The sequence below is a fragment of the Cottoperca gobio genome, chromosome 4 (genome assembly GCF_900634415.1).
Source record: "Cottoperca gobio chromosome 4, fCotGob3.1, whole genome shotgun sequence".
In the NCBI taxonomy this organism is placed as follows: Eukaryota; Metazoa; Chordata; class Actinopteri; order Perciformes; family Bovichtidae; genus Cottoperca; species Cottoperca gobio.
Window position 1 is genome coordinate 9059148 of NC_041358.1, and position 26549 is coordinate 9085696.

The window sequence follows — 26549 nt, forward strand, 5'->3', positions numbered from 1 at the left end:
TTAATACCTGTTTTGTTTTGTTTGTCTGTAGAGAAATAAGTTAACCTGTATAAGAACTAAATACACTGGATTTAAGTTTGACAACTACGTTTTGGCTGTCTTCATTTCGTGCACCCACACCTCCAGAGCTCCCAGAGGAAAGCTCCCGACCTCTCAAGACGTCACAATACATATATGCACTCTCAGTATGTGTGCAAAGCCTTTCATATATATTTACAATTCGTTCATGCAAATGGTCATACAATTGTATGATTAAGTTTTATTTGCAAAGAAATGCACTGTAAGAAACACTGCAAATGTTTTCTAGTGTGCTTTATTTTTTTTGCTTATTTATATTCTACATTTAATTATGTCTCATCATTACACAAGAACACTTGAAAAAGGTATCATAAATTCAAATAAACAAAATCACAAAGCTTTTCAGTTTCCAATTGGAGCAGCCAGCAATTGACGAACATTCATCCAACTTGTCTTGGAAAGAATGGGACAATAAAGCATCGACTGATGTCGCCTCTGCTCTGTTGTTGGCTCTCCATCAAGCTGAACTGTGCATTTACACATTCAGTGCATACATGTGCAGAACTTTGTGAAATCCTGTTTGTCTCCAGTCAAAGAAATCCCATTTTAAATAAAAGCTTTGCACTTAAAGTACAGTCTGGTGTTGAACCAGTAAATAAATGAACATAAGAATCCACTTCAGTCATAAACATGAGTCATTCATAGGTAGTATTCTGTTGTTCGTTATGCCTTCATGGAAGGTGAGAGGGCTACTCCAAACTGCCAAAGTGAAGGCGAGCTAGTGGCATGAACGCACACAGAAGAAAATCTAGTCTACAGTGAAAATGTACCAGAAATGCGACTTGAATATGGCTCAAAACAGGGAAGTATTCAGTCATTGAGATATTCTCACTGTTCAGGGAAATGAGAGTATATAGTGTTTTTGTTATATACAAAATAAATTAATGTGGTGTGACTTCAACTTCAATCAAGTTCTACATGTATGTTTACCTTAAACAAGAAAGAAACACATTTTAATAAGACTTGAAAATTAAAAGAAAGAAAAGAAAATCTGTATTCACAAAAATATATTATGGCATTCAGTCTATATTGTGTTTAAAGTTGTTTGCTAGATCTTGAAGAAATAGGCCAAAAAGTGCAAAGCATGCAACAAACCAGGACAACATGACACACTGATCACTGCCGGAGGGAGAACAACAGCATTTGTCTGACGCTAAACTGCGGATTTTCCTTTACTCTTCAGTGGTGCGTGTAGAAGTGGTAGAAGTAGTTCAGGTCTTTAGTCTCTAATATTTTGGATTCATCATTGCGATACGGGTGGTTCTACACGCCACCGACTAGCGAGTCAGTTTTAAGTTTTGTGTTCTGCACAGGACAGTAAGCATGCAAGCAGAAAGTTTGTGCCCGACGGCAGCGTTAAACACAAGTCTGTTTTTCTCCTGCGGGCCTCACTATTCAGGTAAGAAGTACAAGCTGTGGAGTCGAGCACACATGAGGATGTGAGAGTAGTTATCCAGTAGCCATACAGGTACAGCAGCATTGGTCCAGTGTTGAGCTCCTGTGCTCTACATTGTCAAAAGGCATGCTGAGGGCCTCACAGTGTTTCTAGGAGAGAATCAGAAAAAAGAAATGCAAGTTTTAAATGCGTCCGTAGCCAGACGGTGAATAACTGATGCTTTAATCACTAACTAAACGGAAAATATAGATTTTACCCGTCTGGCTCTCTGGAGGAGGAGCATGTGTGGAGTGGCACTTGTTTTTCTGCAATGAGAGAGGCTCCAGTGAATATGTGCATTGGTGTAAATACCTGTACCTGTATGAACACTTGTTTGTGTACCAAACAATACAATAATACAATAACTGTCACTGTGCTTTGTCCCACATATTGCTCCTCAGGTTGAGAATGGTGTCTACACTAACGCACTACTTCTAAACATGCACGGAACGAGCTTCAGGAGTGTGGAATAAGTGTAGAACTTAACAGTGCATAATCACTAGCAATTGATCAATTGACTTTATTATATTATATTATTATTATTTAATCATGCCATTTAAAGGGGACATGTTATGCCTATTTTTAGGTTCATGGTTGTATTTTGGGTTTCTACTAGAACATGTTTACATGCTTTAATGTTCCAAATACACTTTATTTTTTATTAATTCTGATGCAACTGCTGGTTGGTAAGCACTTCTGATACCCAAATGTCTGTGCACAAGCACTGAAAAAGTGATTTCATAATATGTCCCCTTTAAATAAAAGGTCAGGGTTGCCCTGGTGGCCTTGAGGTCTAAGAGACTGATTAACAAATAAATGTAATATGAATTTTAAAATGGCTTTGTTTAATCTTAAAAAAGCTGTGATTGTCCAGCTGTCATTACCTTCTGATTCAGTCGATAGTGCAGACTCCGGTCTGACAGCCAGGGGTGTCTGAGGGACTCTGCTGCGCTCATCCTCCAGCTCTTGCTCTTCACCAGCAGAAGGGTGATAAAGTCTTTGGCTTCGTCGGAGATGTCTGTGAACTCCTCCTCCTCAAAGTTCCACTGACAGGCCAGGATGTTGTTCAGTGTCTCGTTATCGTCGTCTCCCAGAAACGGAGACAGGCCACTGAGCCTGGACCAAGAATAAACACATGTCAGAAATACTACTGTGTCTTTTTATATATATGTATATATATATACACGTGTGTGTGTGTGTGTGTGTGTGTGTGTGTGTGTGTGTGTGTGTGCGTGCGTGCGTGAGAGAATCACTCACAGCATGTAAGTGATGACGCCAAGGCTCCACATGTCTGTGGGGAATGACACAAACTCATAGTTGATAACTTCAGGAGCTAAAAATTCAGGTGTTCCAAAGTTGACCCTCAGCTTCTCCCTGGGTTTATACCTGTCAGAGACACAAGAGCAGAAATATAATTGATATATCTCGGGCTGAGAAAGTCCTTTATGAAAGATGAAAGTTAACAAAGCTTTTAACTGTAAGTAGATGATATATTTTACCTCCTGGCCAGGCCAAAGTCAATGATTTTAATCTTGTTGGTAACTCTGCTGACACAAAGAATGTTCTCTGGCTGAAAAGGAACAAAAGACAAGGATTACAATCACAGATAAAGAAATAATTACAATATAAATTGTTGCTTTTGTATACTGTTTATAGACAAATCCTTCGCTCTGAGGTGTACACATCCAAGAGGAATAGTAATTCAAACAGGAAAGAAAAGCCATGTTTGCAAATGTTTTTAGCACTAGAGAATCCGGTCATCCAAAAGAACATTTTCTTTTAATGGTTTTTAAAGTGTAAATAATGTAAAACGGTATTATAATTGGCTTTGGGTTGAAAAACAGTAAACCTAAAGATGGGGCCTTGAGTGCAAGGCAACAAAAAAACTGGTATATAAATGAATATGATTTTAAAATGATTGATGCAATGAGTGATATTGCCGACCGTGAGAATACATGATCCTACGTTGAGGTAGATTTACCTTGAGGTCAAGATGCAGGATGTACATCTTGTGCATGTACTGCAGTCCTTCACAGATCTGGCGTATAAACAGCACCGTGTCCAGCTCTGTCAGGTTGTAGTTCTCATCAATGATGCGGTCAAACAGCTCCCCTCCCTCCACACTACGGCACAAAGGGAAGGCAAATGTGTTATTAATTAGAGCAGGACAGAGCTTGTAACTTTGTTGTATTAACAAATATGAACACATACTGTGCACCCACACGCATGCAGGAACCCTGACTTACTATTCCATGACCAAGATGATGTCATGGCGGGACTCGAAGGTGGCGTACAGCTGGATGAGGTTGGCGTGGTTCAGCTGGTTCATCACCTGGATCTCATTCCTCACGACATCCTGAGAGGTAAAGAGACAAAAGACTGAAACATTTAGAAGTCAGTTATATCACATATAGTATAATTGTTAACCATTGAAATAGATTGTTGTGGAGTGAAGACTGGTTAGGTGGGAAAGTGTATGGCAGTTTGAAGGGGCTCATGTAAGAATAGGTTTTGAGAGGAAAGAGGGAGAGGAGAAGGCTTTCCTTCTCTCTGTAAAAAAAAGAGCAAAGTTTGCACTTTGTATCCCTCACATGCGTTATGCTGTTAGACCTCGCCTCGAGTAACATCCAGTTCCCAGTGTGAACCATCGTTTTTAAACTGTGTGCAAAAGACTTCTTTAAAAATCCGAAAGGATCTGAATCTAGCACCCTGATATAGAGGATGGACAAAATGTAACGATCTAAGCCTTGCACCGCCGTACTTTATTCATTTCTGTGTAAAATGGAAGTCGCTGTTGTTTGGAGATTTATTTGACTCCACATCCTTGTTTTTTTTTATGATCTACTCTTCTTTGCCGAGCCAGACAGGTAATGTATAATGTAGTCCATTATTGTGTGAGCTACTGTTGAAACTGATTTCTTGCAGCTGCTTCACAGTAAATGCTTTCCACACAAAAGCTACTAAAAAGAACCAAAACACCAGCACAAATTCCTTGTATGTCAAAAGCTACTTGGCAATAACCCTGATTCTGATTCGGATGTACATCCCAAAATGTTGCAGGAGATGAATTGAAAAAAAGGATGAAGCCACTAGATAAATTAAGATCTGCTGGCATCATGAGCTTGGGGAGAGGGAAGCTTTTTTTAGGTCGTACTTTAGGCTCTAATACTTGCAAACTATAGTATCAACTATATGGACCGCGTATATAGGACTTGCCCGCACAGTTAGTTTTGTCACGGATGATCGCTAACAGCAACATGAGCCAGACAAGCATTTGGCTGTGTGTTTGGTGGGCTTTCATTCGGCTCTGAGCTTTTTGAAGAACTGACCTCTCTCACGTCACTTTCGGACGACCCAGAGCTAGAAAGACATGAAGAGGCTGACAAATTGTCACATGCCCACGCCCTCTTCTGGGTTTTTAAGCTGCATCTATTTTTAAAATGTGATCCTTTATGTTGCTCACCAATGATAAAAGTTACCATCTATTAGACCGTGTGTGGAAACAGGCTTCCCTATGCCATTGGTGAACATGTAAGTCTGTTAAGTAATCAGTTTTCATTGATCATTATTGCACCTTCTCTTTCTGGCTCCTGGCTTTGATGATCTTGGCAGCCAACATCAGACTAGTCGAGTTCTCTACGCACTTGTGGACTTGTCCAAAACGTCCCCTGATGAAAGAAAGGCAAACACACAGATGAGTCAAACACATACGTCGATACCAGAGGTAGACTGTTTGTAGGACAAAACATTCAAGTTTAAGATGTCATTTTGGGCTCTGGGAACTTGTGATGGGCCTCTTTTTTAACCAAACAATAATCGATTAATTGTAAAAATAAATAAAAAGCTCAGATAAATTAATTATAATAATATAATTCATTGTAATTAATAAACATAATGGCTTCTTCAGTCATACAGTAATTAGGGCTATAATCTGTGCCATAATGTCAGTCATTTGAAAAATGTTCCTGCGTGCAGAGGGGTAATCTCCATCTTGAGAAGCAGGATTTAGCACTGTGTATACATCAGAGAGGCCCGCTATTTTGCAAGTGCCCCCCTGAGGCTCACAATGCAATGCCCTTTGTGGGGGCAATAAAAAGGTCTTGGAAAATACTATTAGGCGTCCCCTCACAGGCTGTGAGATCCTCTGATATTTCATTAGAGAGGGCCGATGTGTTGAAGCGCCCGTGGCTGTAACCGAGCGATATGAAAGCAAACTCTTGCGAGCCGGGTATCCGGTGGTACTCACCCTCCCAGAACTTCGTCTCTATTGATAGTGTAATAGGTGGATATCTGATGGGGTTTTGGAGTCACAATGCGGTGTTCAAAAGGTGCTAACGGTGGAGGGCTTGAATCTGAAGAAACCATAAAGAAATATAGACATAATGAATAAAAAAGAAGAATATGCTGTTGCTGAAACAGAGAGTATGAGACAGAGATGGAGGAAGAGGCCCCCAGAAACAAAGTAGATCAAAATAGCTGCATGCCAATGTAGCTATGTCGAGTGACAGGTCAGTGACGCTCGAACAGCCATGGTGTTATGACACTGGACCTGCTTCGAAGTCTGAGGCACGAAATGTTAAATGTCACTAACTAACAACCAATTTGGGTCTACATAGAGAGTCTGCACACAGTGTGGCACACAAGTGAATCCGTGTGCATAGAAAGCAGACGCCTTAAAACAAAGTTGATGTTGCTGTTGATTTAATTGTATAAAGCAAATATGGCATCTGTGTCCTTTTGTATATGGTTATATAACATCATATACACAACAGGATTTGACTATAGGCTGTACATATGAAGTGGACGTAGTCACCGTGATTAGTTGGTGGAATACGGTTTTGAAGCCTCGAGATTAGCGAACAACACACAAACCGGACGAGAGTGTGTCATACCCTGCTTTACGGCCTATTTTACTCTAAATAGGACCGTCGTTTATAAAATGAACATCATGCTGTATTCAAGAAGACTTGGAACTAGCGATTAAGACTATAACTCATTTTACAATGTTTACTGAGGTAATAAATCAAGTGAGGAGTCGGGTCATTTTCTTATAGACCTCTATACAATCGGACTTCTTTCTTTTTAAACCAGTGGAGTCGCCTCCTGCTGGCCATTTGAAAGAATGCAGGTTTAAGGCACTTCCTAAGTGGTTTCACTTTTACGGTTGCCGGAGGTTGCCTTAACTTTAAAAAGTTAAAGTTCACAATAAAAGTTGTTCACTAATCAACTTAACATTATTTATTAAGTATTATTTTTACTTATCACCTGATTCCTACCAAAATGAAAGTTCTAATAATAACAAGCTGCAAAACCATATTCCCTAAAAAACAATGACATGCCCACAGTCATTAAGTGACAACGCACTGTAAAAACATAACGTCTCACCAATGATAAATTCCTTCACTGCTGACTCTCCCTCCTTCCCCTCCTCTTCCACCTCTGTCTTTACTTCGTCAGAATTGGAGGCCTGAGGCTCGCCCCCCTCCGCCACCTGTCCGTCAGCGTTTTTCACTTCATTGTCTTCCACTCTGCTTTTTTTGAGTTCATCCTTCCCCGGGTCTTCTTCTGTGACACGACGTTTGCTGCAAGTGGCCACATCGCCGGCCTCCTCAGAGCTACACATGATAATAAAAGAAAACATTGAGTGCTTGAATATTTCTATAATATTCTGTGACTTAAACTATAGCATTAGGGTCAACTGTGATTGGCTAAAAATACCTTTCCTGTGGTAGGAGAGAGGTATCGACACTCGGGGCCTTTTCCGATTTTGACGACTCCTCTGGCTCTCCTTTATGCTTTTTAATCTCATCATCCTCCACTTTTCCAGCCTGTTCTGGACTAACATCTTCTGCCTTTTCCTCCTCCTCCTCTTCCTCTGACTGTGAGTCCTCAAAGATATCTCCCTCGTCTTCCTCCTTTGTTGCCTTCTTCCTGTCCTCTGACTCGGCTGCAAAGGCGTGTGGTCCGTCCAGGATCAGCTCTGCCGACTCCTGTCTTCTTCCTCCACTTCCTCTGTCCTCCTCCCACTGATTGTCAGCCTCTGCTTTTTCATGGGAGTGCTCAGTGTTCTGCCTGTTGAGCTTTTCCACCTGTTCCTGCAGCACAGGCTCATTTAGCGAGGAAGTGTCTGCCGTGAGAAAAACAAAGCAAATAACCATAAGAGATTATGGCCACTCTGTATGGACGTTATATTGCTTCGACATTAAAAACTAAATAAAATAAAATTCCAAACAGTAGTTTTCAATGTTTTGACCCCTGGCATGGATAAAATTCACTCATGATATATACGTGTATATATTTTATGCAATATCTTTAACCTCACCAGTGGTTCTATGGATGGCAAAATGAAATGCCAAATTAGGTTTGGAGGTAACTTAGAAACCATTGCATACTTTGACTAAGTTGATTTTCACTGTAAATGTCCCACTATCTTGGTTACAATTAATATTCTAAGGGATATGTATCAAGATTGTTTATTCAAAAGGAATACTTCACCCACAAAATGATCATTTGTATATTAATTACTTTTCTCGCATCCCTCCACCGTGAGCAAAGAATCACAAAACGTAGAAAAGTCTTGATGAATTAAAGTAAATGGGGGCCGGGTTTAACAACAGCAAAACTATATCAAAACATTGGTTTACATACTCTCACACAACTCAAGCTGTATATTCTATCCATTCGTACTTCAATTTATCAAGAATTTTCTTCTAGAATTCAAGGAGATATGGGGTGGTTTGTGAATAAAGACATGTGTTTATGTTAAAAAGATCTGGTGATATATCATCAGATTTTTAAATGCCCAAACATCAGTATTAGTCCAAATGTTTTCCAGCAGATCGTCAAAGAACAAAGACGCTGTGTGTGCACGTCTCAGTATAAACTCTGGTGAGTGAAAGTGTCCTGTGTACCTGACGGGTCAGCAGGTCTCCTCTTCTTCTGGGCCTTTGAGCCCTTCAGGCTCAGTTTGGCTTTATCCTTGTCATCCTTGTTGTTGAAGGGAGAAACAATGATCGAGCATTAGACAATGGATGGACGTGGACAACACTTGAACAAGGTCCAAACTGGCATTGCTATTATATTTGCAGCATTTCCTTTCTACTTGTGAAAGGGGTCAAAAGTCATTTCTGAGTTGATTTCTGACTGGAACAGCGTAGTCATTCATGTTTCCATTTGCACAATAGTCAGACAGCAAGCCCAGAGTGTTTGTTAGTGTTGCTACGGTTGCCCCCGTAACTCAAGTTTAATGTTGTGTGGGACGGATGCCTCCTCCAGGAGAAAGAGGAAAGGTCACATATCATCTGTAGTAGACGACACGAGAAACAATTTTAGTCACTTTCCTACGTATAAAGTGATTAAAAACATAATGCAGTATCACTAAAAATATATTTTCTACGCAGGACACTTTATAGGTAGGCATAAAAGATGTGCTGTGGTTTCTCTGTCATTTAATATGTCTTACAGAGACTGCCGGGTGTAATACATCTGTTTGCATAAGCACACATCCATTCCTAAAAACAGCTTCTGAATCAGCAGAATTCAAGTATGTAAGAAGATAATCCGTCTCACACACAACAGGCAGTAAAAGTTATGCAACAGTGCACGGTACATTCTTCATATTGGACGGTACATTCTTCATATTGCACGGTACATTCTTCATATCTCTCCAAGGTTTAACAATAAGAAGCATGCACGATGTGATGCAGACTAGGTGTGGCTTCAGAACCAGACTCGTGCTAAACCGAGCCTGCAGATGCAGTCCAACACACTGCAGATAAAGTCTTGGTTGAGATAACCAGTCTGGCTCTAATCATGTACACCACAGACACAAATGGCAATCACTGCACAAAGGAAAAATACTTGACATTCCAGAGAACGACATGTTGAAGCACAGCAGAGCTAATAATAGATGTACAAGGAGCCATATCAGAACTATGAGGATTGAGTCGCAATGCTTTAGACGCAAAGAAAGGAAATGGCATGCACTTTACCTACAAAATCTTCAGGTTTTAGCCAGCAGTATATAATGTCGCTGCAAACAGGTCACATATTCCATCTAGAGGATCTGAAACCTTTGGGACAGTACTTAATACATCTGACACTATGATCCCAATGCATCTAGACAACATGTTGCCAGCAGTGACTCAGCACACAGTAATAGAACCACAATGAGAACATTGCACTGCACTCTCATCAAAGTACTCGACGTTGGAGATGAGAGCTTGATGAATAAAAACCCATTTGATTTTGAGGCCACTTCTTGCAGGAAAAACCTTGCTTGTAATATCGCTCACCTTCTTGTTAGCCTTCTTTCCAGGCTGTTTAAACAGCAGCTCCACCAGCCTGGAGCTCTTCACCACCTCCCCAATGAAGCTGATCACCTGCTGGGTGCCCTCCACCAGCCTCTCCACCCCTTCCAGCCTGCTTCCCTGACTCTCCATCCGCTCGCTGGCCCTCTCCACGGCCCCAAACAGCACTCTGCACGCCGCGTCCACCCCAGATCCACGTCTGTCCCCATGCCCATCTTCACGCATCGAGGCCAGATCCTGACCCATGCCTCTGATGTCCTGGGACAAGCCATCCAGCCGGGTCAAGACGGTCTGCTGCATATTGAGCAAGCGCTCCATCTGAGAGCTCAGCGAGTCCATTCGGATCTCCACGCAGTGCAGGGCGGCATCATGAGGGGAGGATGGGGATGATGAAGACGCTTGGGACTTGTCTGATCCATTAAGTGAGAGCTTCCTTCCACCAAGCTTCTGACCATGAAGAGGATTTCGATCATAGACTTTGGCTAAAGAGTTGACAAGGCTGGAGCTCATGACTGATTTAAGAGCAGACCTCGTCACAAACAGCAGAAACGTTTCACTACTCAAGTCCTTTCACTTTCACGCAGGCTCGGTGGAAACGACAGCAAAAAAACATTTTAGCAGCAAAGCTACAGGGAGAGGAAAAGAAGCGGAGAGAGCAACAGAGATCTCTCCTTCAACACCGCACCACAGAGTTGAGTTTTAAGAACAGCAAATGACTGTTAAAGCGCAGCCCCCCGTGGACGTCAGGGACTGAGTGGCCAGTGATAAGAGCTGAGGGCTCTGGTGTGCAGTTGGGGATTGATGTGGGTTAAGGAGAGATGCTGGAGAGGATCGCTATGTGACATTTGAGACACTTAAAAAGCCCTTCAGTCAGGTGACAGAATCCCAAGAATCTGGGACTGAAATATGACGCTGTAAAAAGTGAGACTAACAAATAAGATGTACGGCCAATAAAAAAGAGGAACAGAAGAACACCCAATCTGATGATTAAGAATTTGTGCAAAGTTTCAGCCGATGTAGTAGTCTGAGTATAAACACAATATATATATATATATATATATATATATATATATATATATATATATATATAGAGCAAAACAAGGATCTTATTTTCAATTATATATGGGAGAATATAGTTTTCACATTGTTCCATAATAGGAAGTGGGTTGACAGGTGCTAGCATGTGCAGGGCCCCAAAACCTTTATTAACCACTTGAACCTCTGTTGTAGACGGAAGCTTTGTGGTTATTTCTGAACCTCGTCAAATACCATACAGTTCTCACCTCTGATTTGCTGATGTGTCAGCAGAACACAATTGCATAATCGCCACAAATTCTCAAGGTCAAGAAAAAATCTTGTTTTTAATGTTGAGAAAAATGTATTGCAGTAATTCTTCTTGGATACTTATTAAAGCACTTTTCATACAAAAAATGTATCTTTATACCAAGTTAACAAATTGCCCCCTTTGTTGAATATTTTCATTAATTAAATATTATTACATGCCAAACAATCCCCAAACTCAAAAAACTTTGTTAACTAAAAATGATTTAAAGTATTCACTAAATTATGTTATTTCATTTCTTTTAAGGAATGGTTATATAAGGATATTAAACATTAATGTAAAGAAAAATATGTATTTTCCACTTTTTTTTTAAATTAGTTAGATCCTGCCCAATTCTCTGTATTACCAAAAAAACTCTGTTTCCATTCAGAATGTTGTATTTAAATAGAAATTATGTTTTGTAAAAAGAAGAAAAAATAGCTCACTGAATCTGAAACAAAATGATTTCACATAAACATTATTCAAAGAGGAACTTAGTAGGAATTTATTGGAGGATATTTTTAAAATATTGGTTTCATTATAGGAGTTGGCAACAGCCTGCATGGTTCCCAATATAGAGTCACTGTCCGTGCAACGAGGGACAAGACAACAGAAGAAAACAGGAAACAGGTGATACCACTGACACCTAAGAACTGTTGATACAGAAGAGAGGGGGCTTGTGGGACAGGAAACTTACTACATGTGTTGTTGCTGGGAATTAATAAAGGGACGAACTAACACACATACACACATGGACACGGACGTTCATATTCAGGAACACACAAATGATTGACACTTAATGGGACGTGTCTGAGTGTGCACATTGGCCTAAAACTTTAACACGTCTCACTGATATCTGAAGTGGGCAGGGTGACAAAGCACCGGCGCCTATATACTGGCCCCCATCTGTTAGCACCGGAAAAACCTGACCTATACCCTGTCCCTCGCACTGTTCCTGTACAAACAGCTTGTCAGATGTCAGGTTTAACACTCGTATCCCCCGTGCCTATTTACCAGCAAAGGTGAGAATGAAAGAGGACAAGTGCAGAGTACAGTAAATACCGTGGGAATACGAACGGACAGAGGAGATCACTGATCACCAAGAGCTTTGACATTAACCTGGCTTGTAAATATGAATATGTCTTTGTTTGTCAGAGCTTGACAGACTCCTATGAACTGTAGTTATCCAGGCATTTAAAAGTGCCACTTCACCTGAGATTAGCCTTAAACCATGTATTCAACAGTCGTCACCCAGAGGTTTCCAAAGCCAAAGTAAATCCTTAATGTGGGTGGCTCCGGACGGACCATCTTGCACCCTAAATATTAAGCCTGGACCCCGCCCTAGCCCGCCCAACTGTGGCGATTATTTTCCTCCTCCATATGTTTTACTGCACATTTACCCCCAGAGAGCTGTATAATAAAATGTGTGTTAACACTGAATAAATATTCTTGAGTATATTCTTATATGTGTATCGTTCGTCTTTTGGAGAACCAAACCTATGGGGGTGGGGTTGATACGTAACAGTTGTGCCTAATATATTTTATACCTCTAAAATTGCATTTGGCCCCGGAATGGCTCCCCCATTTGAAAAGGGGGCAGTGCCGACTCCACCTAACTCCGGGCACTTCCAAAAATGGACAAAGAGGTGGAGCGTCTGTGGAGCTGAGGCAGGCCAAGTTGATGCAGCAGAGCAGCCAGCTATGACGTCTACGTATTGCGTTGCAGAGATATCCACGGAAATTAGCATGCTAACAGCTAGCCCCATCCTGTCTTGTAACAATGCTTTTACCTCAAGAAGCAATAGTGAGTCACTGTAGCTTCCAGTCTGCTGTCAGTCCAACAAGAAAGAACGAAGAAGCAGAGCTGCCCCGAGGACGAAGGTGTGGGGTCGTTTTCTCATTTCTGCCACTTTGGATTCAGACGTGAATATTATAAGATTTTATTTGAAGTAGAGGTGAAATGATGCCCCCTCTCTATGGAGAATGTGGCGCTGCACCTTTAAACACTGTATTCCTTTATCCCGGTGGTAAGGGCTGTGGTATGAGAGCCATAATGTACTCATCGGTGCCCCATATGGACACCAATTGATCTAGTGCGGGAGATGCCCTTCCCTGTTGTCATATTCATGGTTTCAACTTCATCCATTATTTCCTTATATCGGACCTCAACCACTAGATTTGGTTAAAAACATTATAGATGGCTGATAAAACAATCCTGCAAGATAGACGCTTAAAAGAGCGATGAGTACGTGGATCAGGGTGATGGTTGATTGGTCAGGTGTTGATGGCAGTGGGTGGTTTGACTGCAACCTGTTGGACAATCGCAGAAATCCCCAGACTGAAAAGGTTCCATGGTAAGACGAGACAGTGTGGTATAGAAGCACTATTAAGGAATGAGAGTGATATCTCACCACATATAGAGTTACTCAGCAGGAAGACACAGACAATAGATACATTCATTCTTATTCTATTCTAGTGCCACAGACTGTCCAGTAATCCAATATCACTCCAGCGCAATGACCTGAACAGCATGAATGCAACAAGCTTTATCCCAGAGCCTCAATAATAGATAATAATGTGACATGCAACAAACGTGTGTCCCGCTAATGGCTGCTGTTGTGAGCTGAGTACAGTACAGTGAAGCAGCTTTAGTCGAGTACACATTTTCAACAACAAAAAAACTGGTATACATTTTCAAGTATTCGCATATTTTGATATTTTGAGACTTTGAAGTTTTTAGCGCACTTAATTTATCCGACACACTTTGCAGAAAAGATTGTTTATCTTCTATAAAAGACAGAATCACAGTTTTTTTTATTACCTGGCTTTTATTTCTATTTTCACTAAATATGTTCAAACTACAGAACATTAAGATGACAGTCTATTCAAGTCTTTATATTCATGTATATGGAAATTAATCCTCCTTTTATCGTCACACAGGTGACTCATTTATTTCATCCTAGTATTAGGATGCAGTGGGCAGCTATTATATATACAGCGCCCGGGGAGATATGTGGGGGTCTGGTGCCTTGCTCAATGGCAGTTCCTGTGAGGCGAACTAGCACCTCACCAGGTACGTGTTCATATTAGATACTTGAACCGGTGATCCTCCAGTTCCCAAGCCAAGGACTGATACTGCCGCCCCAATCACTTATAGAGCATTAATACTCTATACGCCCTTATTTGATCCATCTTTGAAAAAGTTAAAGAGATATTTTGAATGTTTTGAAGTGGGGCTGTACCAGCACAGAAGCAAAGCAATGTACTGTTGTGGACGATGCCGTAAGCAAAACATATTTCAGCCACCTAAATTAAAGGACATTTTTTTAACCACTAACCCTTGCTGTCAGAGAGACCTTTACAACAGGGAACTGAAGCCGTTGTATCCATCTATGTTCTCGCCAAAGCCACCAGACACAGTAATTTTAGTCGGGTGGCTTTGGCAAGAGCATACTTAACGGCTTCAGTTCCCTGTCGGAAACATAGACTGTATAGCTGTCTCACGGAAAACGAAAGCAGTGAAAATATTCTTAACACTGTTATTGATTTTTTTATTTTGGTGGATCTTTCTTTTAGGTGGCTGAAAAATGTTTTCTGATGCCACCGTTCAGCGCAATACATAGCTTAGCTTCTGTGTTGGTACTCCTCTCCGAACTGAGGGCGTGCTGACTGCCATCTACTGTAAGTAATACACTGACTATGGATAGGTACCTACTACACCCCCACTTCAAAACATCTGAACTATCCATTTAAGTCTACTCCTCAAATAAAACTGACTACTAGGTGCGCCTAGTAATAGAAATTGTGAGCCACCTGACAACAGCTCAGTGACAGCTCTCTGATCTCTGGCATGTTCCAGGGCCCTGGTCCAGCTCTGGGGTCCCTGAATCATCCAGGGTTTCCCCCTCAAATGGCATCCCCGCCCACAAAGGATTCACCATACCATCATGATGACTCGTCCCAAACACTGAGACCAAAAATAATTGCATTCAGACGATCCTTGACAACTAGTAAAGCCTGTAGTTCCCCAAGTTCACCGGCAGCTGGTATCACATAAACGGCAAATGAAACGCGGTAGCACTTTCAATGCATAATAAAGATGCTCATAATGCGTTAAAAGAGCTTAGAGCACCGTATAATTATATTTATAAGCACTTGTAAATATTTATGCTTTATGACAACATCATAACACATTATAAAAGGATTTTATAATGACTTTTAGGATCAAGTATCATACGTCATAACGGCTGTTATCTCACTGACATTTTAGAATGAAGAATATGTCTTCTTACTTTACTTAAAGCAAACACTGATAACTTATAACTATAATAATACATTGCAATAAGCATATTATAATGCATTATAGACATGGGCGTCATTGTGTTACCCAAAGTGCCACATACTCAGTGGTAAAGGTGCGAGTTGTGATGCACCTTAACATGTGATGGACGACACCGTGCCTAAATATATTCCACTACTTCCTCTTCTCTATCCTTATGTTTTATGTCATCATTACATTGATTAACACCAGGCTGCTAAGCAGAATCCTTGTATGCACAACATTTATTATTTACATTTTACAGTGGCTTTTTCAGTAGACGTTTTTCATGGCAGATATTTTGACTCGTTGATTGGTGCTTGAGGATGGATGTCTGCCGTGTACATGACATTGGAAAGAAGGCTACGCATTATCTCAGTAGCTCCACCTGCTGCTTTTCTATCTGACAAACTACTTGTGTCACCACTGGCTGATGACAGTCTGTACTTTCACAGTTCAGCTGCTATGATAACATTCGTCCAGGTCTCTTTTATGACCTCAGACGCACACTAAAAGATTCCTTTCATGGAATAGAGATTCTGTATGACGTCACAAAATGTGTGTATGTATATATAAGTATGTGTGTGTTTGTGCTGGGGACAGCATGTGTTACATAAGCAACACAAGTATGCCCACAGACTTTTAAATACACACTTCCCTCAGTTATCGTGAGTTCGCTGCTCGCCGTCAGCCTTACGTAACATGTTGACATCTGGGCGTGACAAGATCGGTGTTTGAAAGAGGATTCAGGATAAATGGTGGCCTCTGACATTGTGGAATGATCAATCCTACCGACTCAAAACACACACATAAACACATACACACAAAAACCAGCAGGGCTTAGTGGAGAATTCAAGCAGAGGATCTTATGTTTCCCTCCGTCTCTGTGTCACAGTGTTTGCACAAACTAGTGTTCTAAACTTGCAGCTTGATAAAAAATAAATCTAAAATGTTGCTTTGACAAGGTTAACAGGCCCAAAAAACAATAATTGATCGTAATTGACACGAAAGCTGTTAACATGACTTCAATAATTTGGTGGTTTAAGAGTTAAACTTGAGGAAGGGAAGCAAAACGAAATGGATGCATTTTGTACTGTCTGAAATCACCTTATTATGCTAACAAGTAAATAAACTCTGCATTATGTAAAGTGCAATTGATACTTTTTGAGAGGAAAATGTAAACATGAACATATACAATAGTTAATTATGCTATTACTTCAAGATATGTCACATTGTTGCCTTATTGTGCTACCATTTAGTGTTTGAAATCTTAACATGCAACCCATGTTGTGATAGACGACACTACTGAACAAATTCATACGAGGATACTCCTTCCACATGGAAAACAAAATCCACCAAAACTATAAATAGATAAATAAAAGAGACATGTGTAAATAAATGTGTAAATGAATAAGTGTGAAAAACAGATTCTTATTTTTTATTAAACCATGTTTATTTCTACATAAATGTATTACCGTAAATATTCATTAATGTATTTCTTTAAACATTGTTTACTTAATTAAAATAGTTTATAATTGACTGTACTTTTTTTATTTCTAAATGTTTCTTTTCAGTTGTGTACGCGTGTTTGTGTTGAGTTATCAACTTCATGTTTTGTTTATTTATTAAGACTCTTTTAGAACATGTATATATTGTATATATTGCACTGCAATGTATTGTCTCTTCTGCATACGGTAGGCTAATTTAACTTCGATAACAATAGTTAATAACATAATGCTGCCCCTTGTAATGGACCACCTAAGTTGAAAAAAGAAAAGCCCTTTTTATAAAAATCTAAATATCAGGTTTGTTCTGCTGCAAAAATGTCAGCAGAAATGTCAAGTGTATGATTATGAGTAAATTAGCTAAAATGTGCAAGACCATCAGCAGGCTATATGGTGTTGTAATTGTTAGGAAGGTGCATTTCTGTCTTGCTACCACTGGGTGGCAGAAGAGGGCCACAGACCTCGGACTCCTCTTCCACCACAGAACCTGCTGATGACTACCTGAGAATTTGGAAGCAATAGGAAGGCATTTTGGTGGAGCGTCACACCCAGCTGTCGTCTTGTTACCTTGAACCCCGAGCAACTAACCCGTACACACACGTGTATTCACACATATCCAATTTATGTTTGCCATAAGACCTACTGTGCATGGTGACAGATCATAAACACCTTCAGTTGTGACTTCATGACAGTCCTTGAAACGACTGTCAGCAATTCTGAAGAAATGCCACCGAAAGAAATACTAGGAGTGTAAGAAAATATCGATACACTTCATTGAGACATTATGTTTTGTGATTCTGTATGGATTCTCAAAAACAAGGATTTTATTTAATAGTAAAATATATCAATTCAGATCTCACTGTCCTGACTGCATTATCTCAGATTTATGCATATGGTGGTGTGTTCTTTACGACATATTTCGTAAAATTAAATTATTTATTTTATTTTATTTTTTATTGCAATATATAAATGCCTGGCAAATAGTATCGCAATATATTGAATCATAAGCCTATCACCAAATTGTTGACAATACACAGCCCTCACAATAACCCCCTCCAGATCTACCATCCCTCTCTTGCACTGTCTTTCTCTTTATACATACATGGCCTTTCCCCCGTCATGTGCATGAGCACGCACTCCCCAGGCTGGAATAGTGTGGTGTGGCTCGGCACAAGACACTTTGTTTTTTTTCCCATTTACAGAGCCAGGGCTGTGTATGAACACCAGATGTGTTTTTAAGTGCACACACAAGTTGGACAGCTAGACAAAAAGTGTATGAGATTAGAATTGTTCAATTAAATCCAGTTTAATTTCATCCTGCTATCATTCACTACCACTGCCCTCTCCAAGTAACAAGCCAAACAACCTCACTAGTGTCACTATTTCCCATCACTGCGCACCATTTTTAATACTCAATATCATTGTGTTTTAGACTTTCAAATGGGGTTTTCCTTTAAATCAAGCAGCTAGTAATTTCCATATGAAAATCAATTTGCACAGATATAAAATGTGTTAAATAATCCATCACAATTAAAACTGTCTTCCATTTGTAAATTCCATCTTTTTCCACATGCAATGCTAACCTGGAAAAAGGGCGGTCTAATTAATCTGCTCTCCCCACTGTTTGCTGCTGCTGCATTGTCCTCCTTTAAATGTGTGATTTGCATTACTAAAGGCATCCAGGTGAAGCTGTACTTATCTGGATTTAAAATGTTCTAGTTAAACAATCAGAGAGGTATTGATTTAATGTTAAGGTAACTAACTAATTAGTGTTATTCTATATCCCTACACCTATGTAGGCTACAGTAGGCCTCGGTTCCATGTGCTGCTACGTACTACCACAGTGTTTGCTCTAATTATGTGCACCTGCCAGAATTCACCCATTTAAAATGAGCTTTGACTATTCACACTGATGAAGACTTTAGCATAAATGTTTGTGCTACTACACTTCTGCATCACAAACAAATAAATATATATATATATATATATATATATATATATAATATATAATATATATATATATATATATAATATAAATAAATATATAATAAGCAAATACAAACTTCAAAAGACTACGTGTGAACAAGTTTTCCTCTAGTTGGTACGTACACAACATGTAAAAACCAGCAACTGAGAAGGCCAATAACATCACATATTACACGGTCTAATGTGTCACATGTTATAGCTCGAATCATTTAAATGCTGTTGATACAACCTTACATAGAAGTGTACATTACCACTAACTAAATCTATCTTTTTACACCTGCCAATTACTGAAACCATTCTTACTGGACTGCTGTTGTACAGTTTTTCAGAAAACAGTTTTGTCCATGGATGTATTGTATCAAGAGAACGGTTTTGTCACCTCAGATTGTTTGTTGCCACCATTTTGGATTCTCGTCTCATTCGCAGTCTATTTGTTTTAAAACATTCTTCAAGACAGTGTTTTTCTCAGAGGCTTTAGCTGGGCTGTCGGAGTCCTTAAGATTAATTCACCAGGGGAATACTGCCTCTCTTCAACAAGCTAAGTGTTTCTGGTAGTGCTGACATTTGTTTTCAACTGAATGTTTTGGCTGATTTTGGTATAATTGTTTGCTGCTGCTTCACACATAAGCTAACCTAGCACTAGCTGTTTTTGTCTGTACATTTCAGTGACAGAGTGTATCATCAGTTTGATAACAGAAACAGTTCATGATAGTCCCAATTAGTTGGTTTTTAATCATTTATTGTTATCATATTACTTTTCATCTTGTTAGCCATGTCATGGCGTCTACTGGCACTTCTATGCTGTAACCAAAATCACTAGTATCTTCAGTGAAGAAAAAAAAAATGAAAACCCATCTGTTTCAACTGCACCTTAGCCAATAATAATAAATAAATAAATAAATAAATAATAATCTTTTCTAATTTCTGTATGTAGCACTTAAATTGGTTTAGCTTATTTGAAGTTATTGTACTTGAAAGATTCTTGCTGTTCTGAGTTTGGTTGTTTTCGCTTATTGTAAGTCGCTTTGGACAAAAGTATCAGCTAAATGAACTGTCGTGTAATGCGACGCTTTTGTGGCTTTTTTTATACGGTCAATAAATCCCTGAACTTTACCAGTCTGCCTGCTTTGTCTGTATTTGGGTCTTCTCTCTGTTGCCTCACACCCACCAGCCGAGACATGCATGTTTCCCCTGGTGTTGCTGTCTTTTTTCAAGGTTTCCTATTGGCTTACTGTATCATAACCTGATGTCTAGTAGAGGATGCTACTTCCATTAATGGTGTTAATATGACTGTTAACCATTCACAGGATTTTCCTGTAATACTAGGTTCAAGGAAAAGTCAGCATTGCTATTGGCACACGCACACATAGGTCGCACATTCATATTTTCACTATTTGGCAAGCATTTCTAACCTAATAGGATAATTAAAACTTTTGGTATTTGTCTCTACCTGTCAGTTTGCTACTGACAACTTTGTGGATTGAGGAAATAACCTCGGAGGCAGTCCTAAACTCATCCACAAAATAATCATTGTAAATGATAATGATGTTAACCCTTAACCTTTATTTGACTTGACGGACTTCTGCAACTCACCTCAGAAAATAAGACAGGTCAATGACCAGCAAGCACATTTTGCACTTGTGTGTACTGAGTGTGTGTGATTTTGTCTGTGTGTGTGTGTATTTGGCCCCACTATTGTGTATCAGCAGCGTGCTGGTAATGAGTTATGCAAACGGTTGAAAGTTGACACCACCCGAGAGGCCAGAGGAGTCCAGGCAAAAACAGCACATTCCCCGGAGTCCTCATACCAAAGACACAGAGGAGGAAACATGGAGCCTGGAGAGCTGAGGATTAAAAGTCTAAGTCAAATGTAGGTGACATTATAATTAGTTTTATTAAAAATAAACACTCATTACAGGCCACCTTTCCTTCAGTTCACACAATGTAGTCTATATAACTGATCAATGTAAAATACAGTAAGACACTGTAAACAGAATTACTGATGACTCATCTTTACTGAGGAGAACATTCATTTTCTCATAAACACTTAGAAATTGAGCTTTTAATACTTAAGTCTTAATACAGGGTATCTTCAGTGGTCATGTCATCATACTCCAGTAGGTAGTAGGTAAATTAATGTTTTAATATTTACATTCACAACAGTGGTGAAAATATGACTTAGTCTTGAGTGCAATTAAAGTAAAAATAATAATAATGTGTTCGCTAATATGTATCACTTTAGCACTTTGCTTTTTATGCCCTTTTTATATGCTTATACAAATCCTGTCTTTTCTATTTTGAAATTGTGATGTTTCCAACTCACTAGATGTTCGACCTAAACATTGAGTTCCAGCCAGAAATACTTCAAATGACGGACTCGAGATGCTGTATTCTTTAAATGTGATGTCAACTCTAAGATCTAATAAAGTTAACACCAATACAGATATTAACTCCTAAATGTCTTTTTAAATTCATAAATCCATCAAATAAAAATGTCACTGGCTCTGTTCCTCGATCCCTCCTCTATTAGTTTTTGTGCTAATTTGGTCTGAGCTATGCGAGTGTGAGAATTGGAGGCAGGCGAAGCCCTTGTCACATTAGCCGTGCTCACGTGCATTAGCACAAGGTACAGTTTACTCTGGACGAGCCTGTCTAAGACAAGCATACAAGTTAACTTCTTTTCTTGATTTTGAAGATATAAGTCAAAAGATGTATCACATTAACTGTCCATATCATTTCAACAGTTCAACACATATAAATGATACAAAACTACAAATGCAGTATTGCATTGTGTGCAAAAATAAAACGTAAAATGGTCCACTCAAACAGCTTCTCCTGTTGCTCAGTAATTTATGTCCATTAGTTAGGTAGACAATGATTTGTCTATTATCTTTATGATATAGATCAGGATAAAGATGATGCATCTCTTTTATGATTTGATGCTGATTGAAAGTATCCATATACAAACATTGCATTTGATTTAAATACTGTTACCTTAACAGCAATAAAGTGACTGGACTAAAACTATTATCTTAGTTTAATAGACTCAGAAACGTCTCTGTTGCGTGGATACAAACAACAGGGGAGCTGCCAAATCTCTGCAAAGATTCACAGAAACGTGGGCTTTCCTGTCCCTTTGTGTTTCCCAGGATACTGCAGGCTTTGTGTAAACCTGGAGTTGAAGAAAATAATCCTCCCAGTTGAACTGAAGATGCTCCCATTTATATTCAGGTTAGTGGGACTTTGGCATGAATGAAATACGGTTACAGAACTCAAGTTTAAAGCAAAGTTCATTCGCAGTCACCTGAGGAACAGGGTTGTTGGACAGATCCCACTTAAACAGGATTAATCTGTTCTGCTCCCAGGTTTCAAAAGGATTTAAATCAAAGTTTGAACTTTACTGTAAATCCCCTCGACCAATCTGATCTATTATTTATCTCACCATTTTAGTCACTTTAAAACCAACCGAACAGCACAACATGTTGAAACATTTGGACTAAACTCTCCAGGGTTGTAGAAATGATAAATAGAGTTATAAATCCAGCGGTAATAATCCCACTGTCAACGGAGAATGAGACTTATTATTGAGCTGACACTTACAGGCTTTAACTACTCAAAACACCACAGCGCTCACGCTTTATGAGGAGTCAATTACATTTGCCTCCTGCTGAATTATGTTAACATAATAAACTGGTTCATACTAAACACAGTGTGTGTAGCGTAGAGGGCACTGGCTCGCCTGGATGAAGTGCTGGAGTTAAGATGTCAATGGTGGTGACAAGTGTGTGACGCATGTAAGATGTTTTCCACTGTCTCGTGCTCACACAATGGCTACAGATGGATGCTTCACTTGCCAACAACTATTAGTGTTGCATTGTAACGTTAAAGCAACATGTTCAGTCATCTAAAGCCAAAGTTCAACCCAACAGCAGAAATAAAACGGAGAGCTCAGCCGATTGGTTTTACTGCCAGTATACAGTACATTTCTGCAAAACAGCTGTAGCCTGTAAACACAGACCAGATTAATCAGTAATGCTCTACATGATCCAGACCCGTTCTGAAACTCCAGGAACACAAGTCCTCTTCTCAGAGTGAAAGAAGAAACTAGGATAACGCCAGCATTGCTGAGCTCAGATATTCCAGGATCTTCTTTCGAAAAGTATGATAATAAGGCCTCTTACATGCAATGACTCCAGCCACTGCTCTGTTCCACTAGCCAGATCTTTGCTATGAAGTATGCAGACCTAAATGCAATGCAAACAATATTTCACTGTATTATGATTTAAAAAGTAGTCTGTATTCATCTTCCAGTGCGTCCAATCCTCTAAATCTGTCAAATTCTGCTCTTCATCTTACTTAAACTGTCTTTGCAGAGTAAAAAATGCCAGAGCTGACGAGAACATGTTGACGTGTCCAGGGTTCTCATGATTCAGATCTGCATTGAAATGGACATTATTTATTCTACTCAAATAATGTAATATCACCTCATTCCAGAATAAATAATGAAAATGTGCAAAAATACTCATAGTTGTGATATTAAGTAATTCTTTAAATTCCTGGATCCCATCCAGTCCACGACCTCGCCACTTGCTCCTTTGTTTATGGCCGAACTTTCTACCATATTTCATTCTAACAGGTTTTTCAAATTTCCTGCTATCTAACAGACGATCAAACAGGAAAACGTCAAGCCAAATCTGTCAAAGTGACAAGGAAAGAAACAATCTAGTTTGCATCACTTTGGCATAAAGGCATTATCCGTACGGGTGGTAATGTGATAACATCCATTAGTCCATTTCCGGTTCATGCAGGCCTGCAGCTTGTCGGGCTTAGTCATAATCCTCAACATGACAGCTGACTACAATAAACAAAGATGTGTTGATGTCTTTATCATTTACAACCATTCTGATATTCATTCAGATTATAAAAACTTCTGGCATGTTCCCAAATTCACCTGTTTGCATGTAGCACAGGTGCACGGACCCTCTGTCGCTGTATTACCTGTACGTCTGCAGACGCCGTGGTCCTTCCCCTCTTCTTGGTGGAGAATAATTTCCACAGCCGTCCCCACAGGAAAGTAGCCATCAGACAAACACTCCCTAATATCCAAATATCTTTATCCCTGAGGAAGTTCTCCATGATTGAAGCCTTCCTCTTTCTGTCCCTGCTGTCTGCCTGCACAGGCTGTCTTATCTCAGGCTCTCTGCCGCCTGTGGCAAAGGAGGTGGCGTGCAACAAGTTGTTGACATGTGGCGAGACAGTGAGCGATGATTATGAAATAGTCATGCTCCTGTGGCTGTGCATTGAATACTCGGTCTCTCGCTCACTACAGACTCGGACAAGAACCCACCAAGCCAACCATTCACCCACCAGCCGGCTTCCTCCCTGCCTCCCACCACAGGACCTAAAAGGAGAGAACACGCTGTCTCTGAGACGAGAACAGGACAGGTGGTGTTGGGTACAGGGTGTCGTTGCTGTACGCAGAATCAGATGCCTCTTGCTGCTACTGGCATGTTGGTGAGACCCCTGCGGTATCCTTTAACCTCGGACACAGCACTTCATGCATACTCCGAGTATAACTGTCAGGCAGTCGCTTTGAATCTCTATACCTGACGAATAGGTGCAAACGTGTGCATGCATCAATGCAGGTGCATGCGGTGACAAACAAGTCGACAATCACGCACGCATGTAAACAAACACTTGCATCTGTGTGGCGCTAAGTTTATCCTTTCTGAGGCCACATGTTGCACAGTGAGGTTTTTCAGGGATCTACTATGTCCACACTGTGTGAAAGGGAGAAATATGGAATCAATAGATGTGGCTGTATGTTCAGTACACACCACCTGTAGACAAATGTAAACAGATCCACTCTGTTTCTGCTGCCAACAGAAGACTGCAGAGTTTTGGACTTTAAGTGCTTCTGTGTGTGCGACAGCTATCTGTCTGGATGGTAGCTGATGATTTATACATGATAGTGGAATGAGACCACTGCAGTCCAGCAGATCAGATCCCTCCCCATGTTCTGCCAAACTTTTCGGTTTATGACGTATGAAGGACTTTTAACCTTGGTGCCTTTACACATTTGTTTAAGAGAAGATGAGAGATCTATATCTGTATATGTAATATAATCTATATAAATGGCAACTGAAATGTGATTATTTTCACTTAATACCCACAGTAGAGTGGCAATTGTTAGTGACCACCGGCATTTTAAACTACAAAACAGCATAATTCTACAAAAAAATTGATTTTTCATATTACAAATAGAGGATTTTGAGCAGGTTGTCAGAACATTTGCTTTAGTTTTAAGATTTTAAAAATTCTGCAACAGTCCAAAGCAAGCTTGATTTAAGAGCAACAGGTGGAAGGCGGGATAAAGAGTTGGGGTTACAGAGCAGGACCCCTGGGAGGGGAAATATTTTTGAGGAGAACCTCTGCATAGAGATTTCCCTCAGCGCTCTCTGGTGTTCACTTTGAAAGCACCACTGAATTTAAAATAAATAAACCTAATTCCCAACATAATGTAAATGCCAACAATTCTCTCCTCTTACAGTAAAAGCTTACAGTGATTACACTGAGATGGAGTCTCTATAGAGACAATAAATATACAATAGTGTACAGGTTCCCATGCTACTTCACAGGTTTTATGTTTTTATAAAGCTTCTGAATTGGTTACACTTGCTTTGGAAACAACTGATTTGACTTTATATTAAATAACTATATTCTGCATATTAAACACAAATACATTTTACATTTACCGATGGTCATCTTCCAGGTGAACTCGGGCTGTCACAATATCAGATTTACACTACACAACTATCGTGGCCAAAATAATTCACGCGAGATAGAAATAATTTGAAAATATAAATACATTTTAAAAAGCTATCAGTTTATATGTAAAGCAGTTAAATAGCTGCCAATCAACCCCACGTCTGAAAACATTTAGCAGGTGATGCTTGTTGGTTGTTGGTTCTACTGTGTGTCAGTACAGTAGTCATATTTACTGCAATGTTTTAATATTAACAGTAACTCAAAGTACAAGGCCCCTGTATTCATCTTCACAAATGAGCAAAGCAAACTGGCCCAGGGCTGCCATCTTGTGGCAACTAGATGGATCGATGGTGAAAGTGTGTGTGTGTGTGTGTGTGTGTGTGTGTGTGTGTGTGTGTGTTGTGTGTGTGTGTGTGTGTGTGTGTGTGTGTGTGTGTGTGTGTGTGTGTGTGTGTGTGTTAGACTTTGAGTCGAGGAGGTTCAAACAGACAATAAAAAAAAAATATTAAAAGATATATTATATATATATATTCTTATATTTCAGTTCCCTTCTTCCTCCCCTCCGCACAAACTGCTGATTGTGACTCTGACTGAGATTGAACACAGAATAAATGCAGTATATATTACCTGCTGGTTTCTTCCCTCCAGCTGCTCATGTTTGAGCTCCCAGAAGCAGCGCATGGTCTCCACCTTCTCCAGGTGCCGGTAGAAGGCCAGTCGGCCCAGACGAAGGCTGTTGCTGCGATTGCGGATGGCCTTCAGACCCTCCATCTTTTCAACGATGGGGGACATGGGTATTGGTGGTGGTACGGCAGATGATGGAAGTTTG

The 26549-nt window shown here is 39.9% G+C and overlaps 1 protein-coding gene across 2 annotated transcripts; it reads right to left on the bottom strand.

Moving 5' to 3' along the window:
- Positions 1-297: 297 nt before the first annotated feature.
- On the bottom strand, positions 298-24331 carry mylk4b (myosin light chain kinase family, member 4b). Of its 2 annotated transcripts, none has more exons than XM_029428894.1 (13): positions 23951-24331; positions 8425-8500; positions 7232-7640; positions 6899-7128; positions 5760-5865; positions 5088-5181; positions 3760-3869; positions 3495-3636; positions 3013-3083; positions 2771-2899; positions 2398-2629; positions 1731-1779; positions 298-1623 (listed from the first exon to the last, which is right to left on the bottom strand). In XM_029428894.1, exons 1-13 carry the CDS (start codon positions 24086-24088, stop codon positions 1613-1615), a joined length of 1797 nt encoding a protein of 598 aa, XP_029284754.1. In that variant the 5' UTR covers positions 24089-24331; the 3' UTR covers positions 298-1612. The 2 variants fall into 2 exon arrangements, with proteins under 2 accessions (XP_029284754.1, XP_029284753.1); XM_029428893.1 differs by lacking the exon at positions 23951-24331 and adding an exon at positions 9808-10541.
- Between the last annotated feature and the right edge of the window lie 2218 nt (positions 24332-26549).

What these genes read in the sequence shown, in the direction of transcription:
- mylk4b (XM_029428893.1), bottom strand. Translation starts at nt 10,332, where the DNA reads ATGAGCTCCAGCCTTGTCAACTCTTTAGCCAAAGTCTATGATCGAAAT. An exon ending in GAGACCTGCTGACCCGTCAG is followed by an intron (nt 7,641 to 8,424) that starts GTACACAGGACA and finishes TTCTCACGGCAG; the next exon opens with ACACTTCCTCGCTAAATGAG. An exon ending in CCAGGAGCCAGAAAGAGAAG is followed by an intron (nt 3,870 to 5,087) that starts GTGCAATAATGA and finishes TTTACCTCTCAG; the next exon opens with GATGTCGTGAGGAATGAGAT.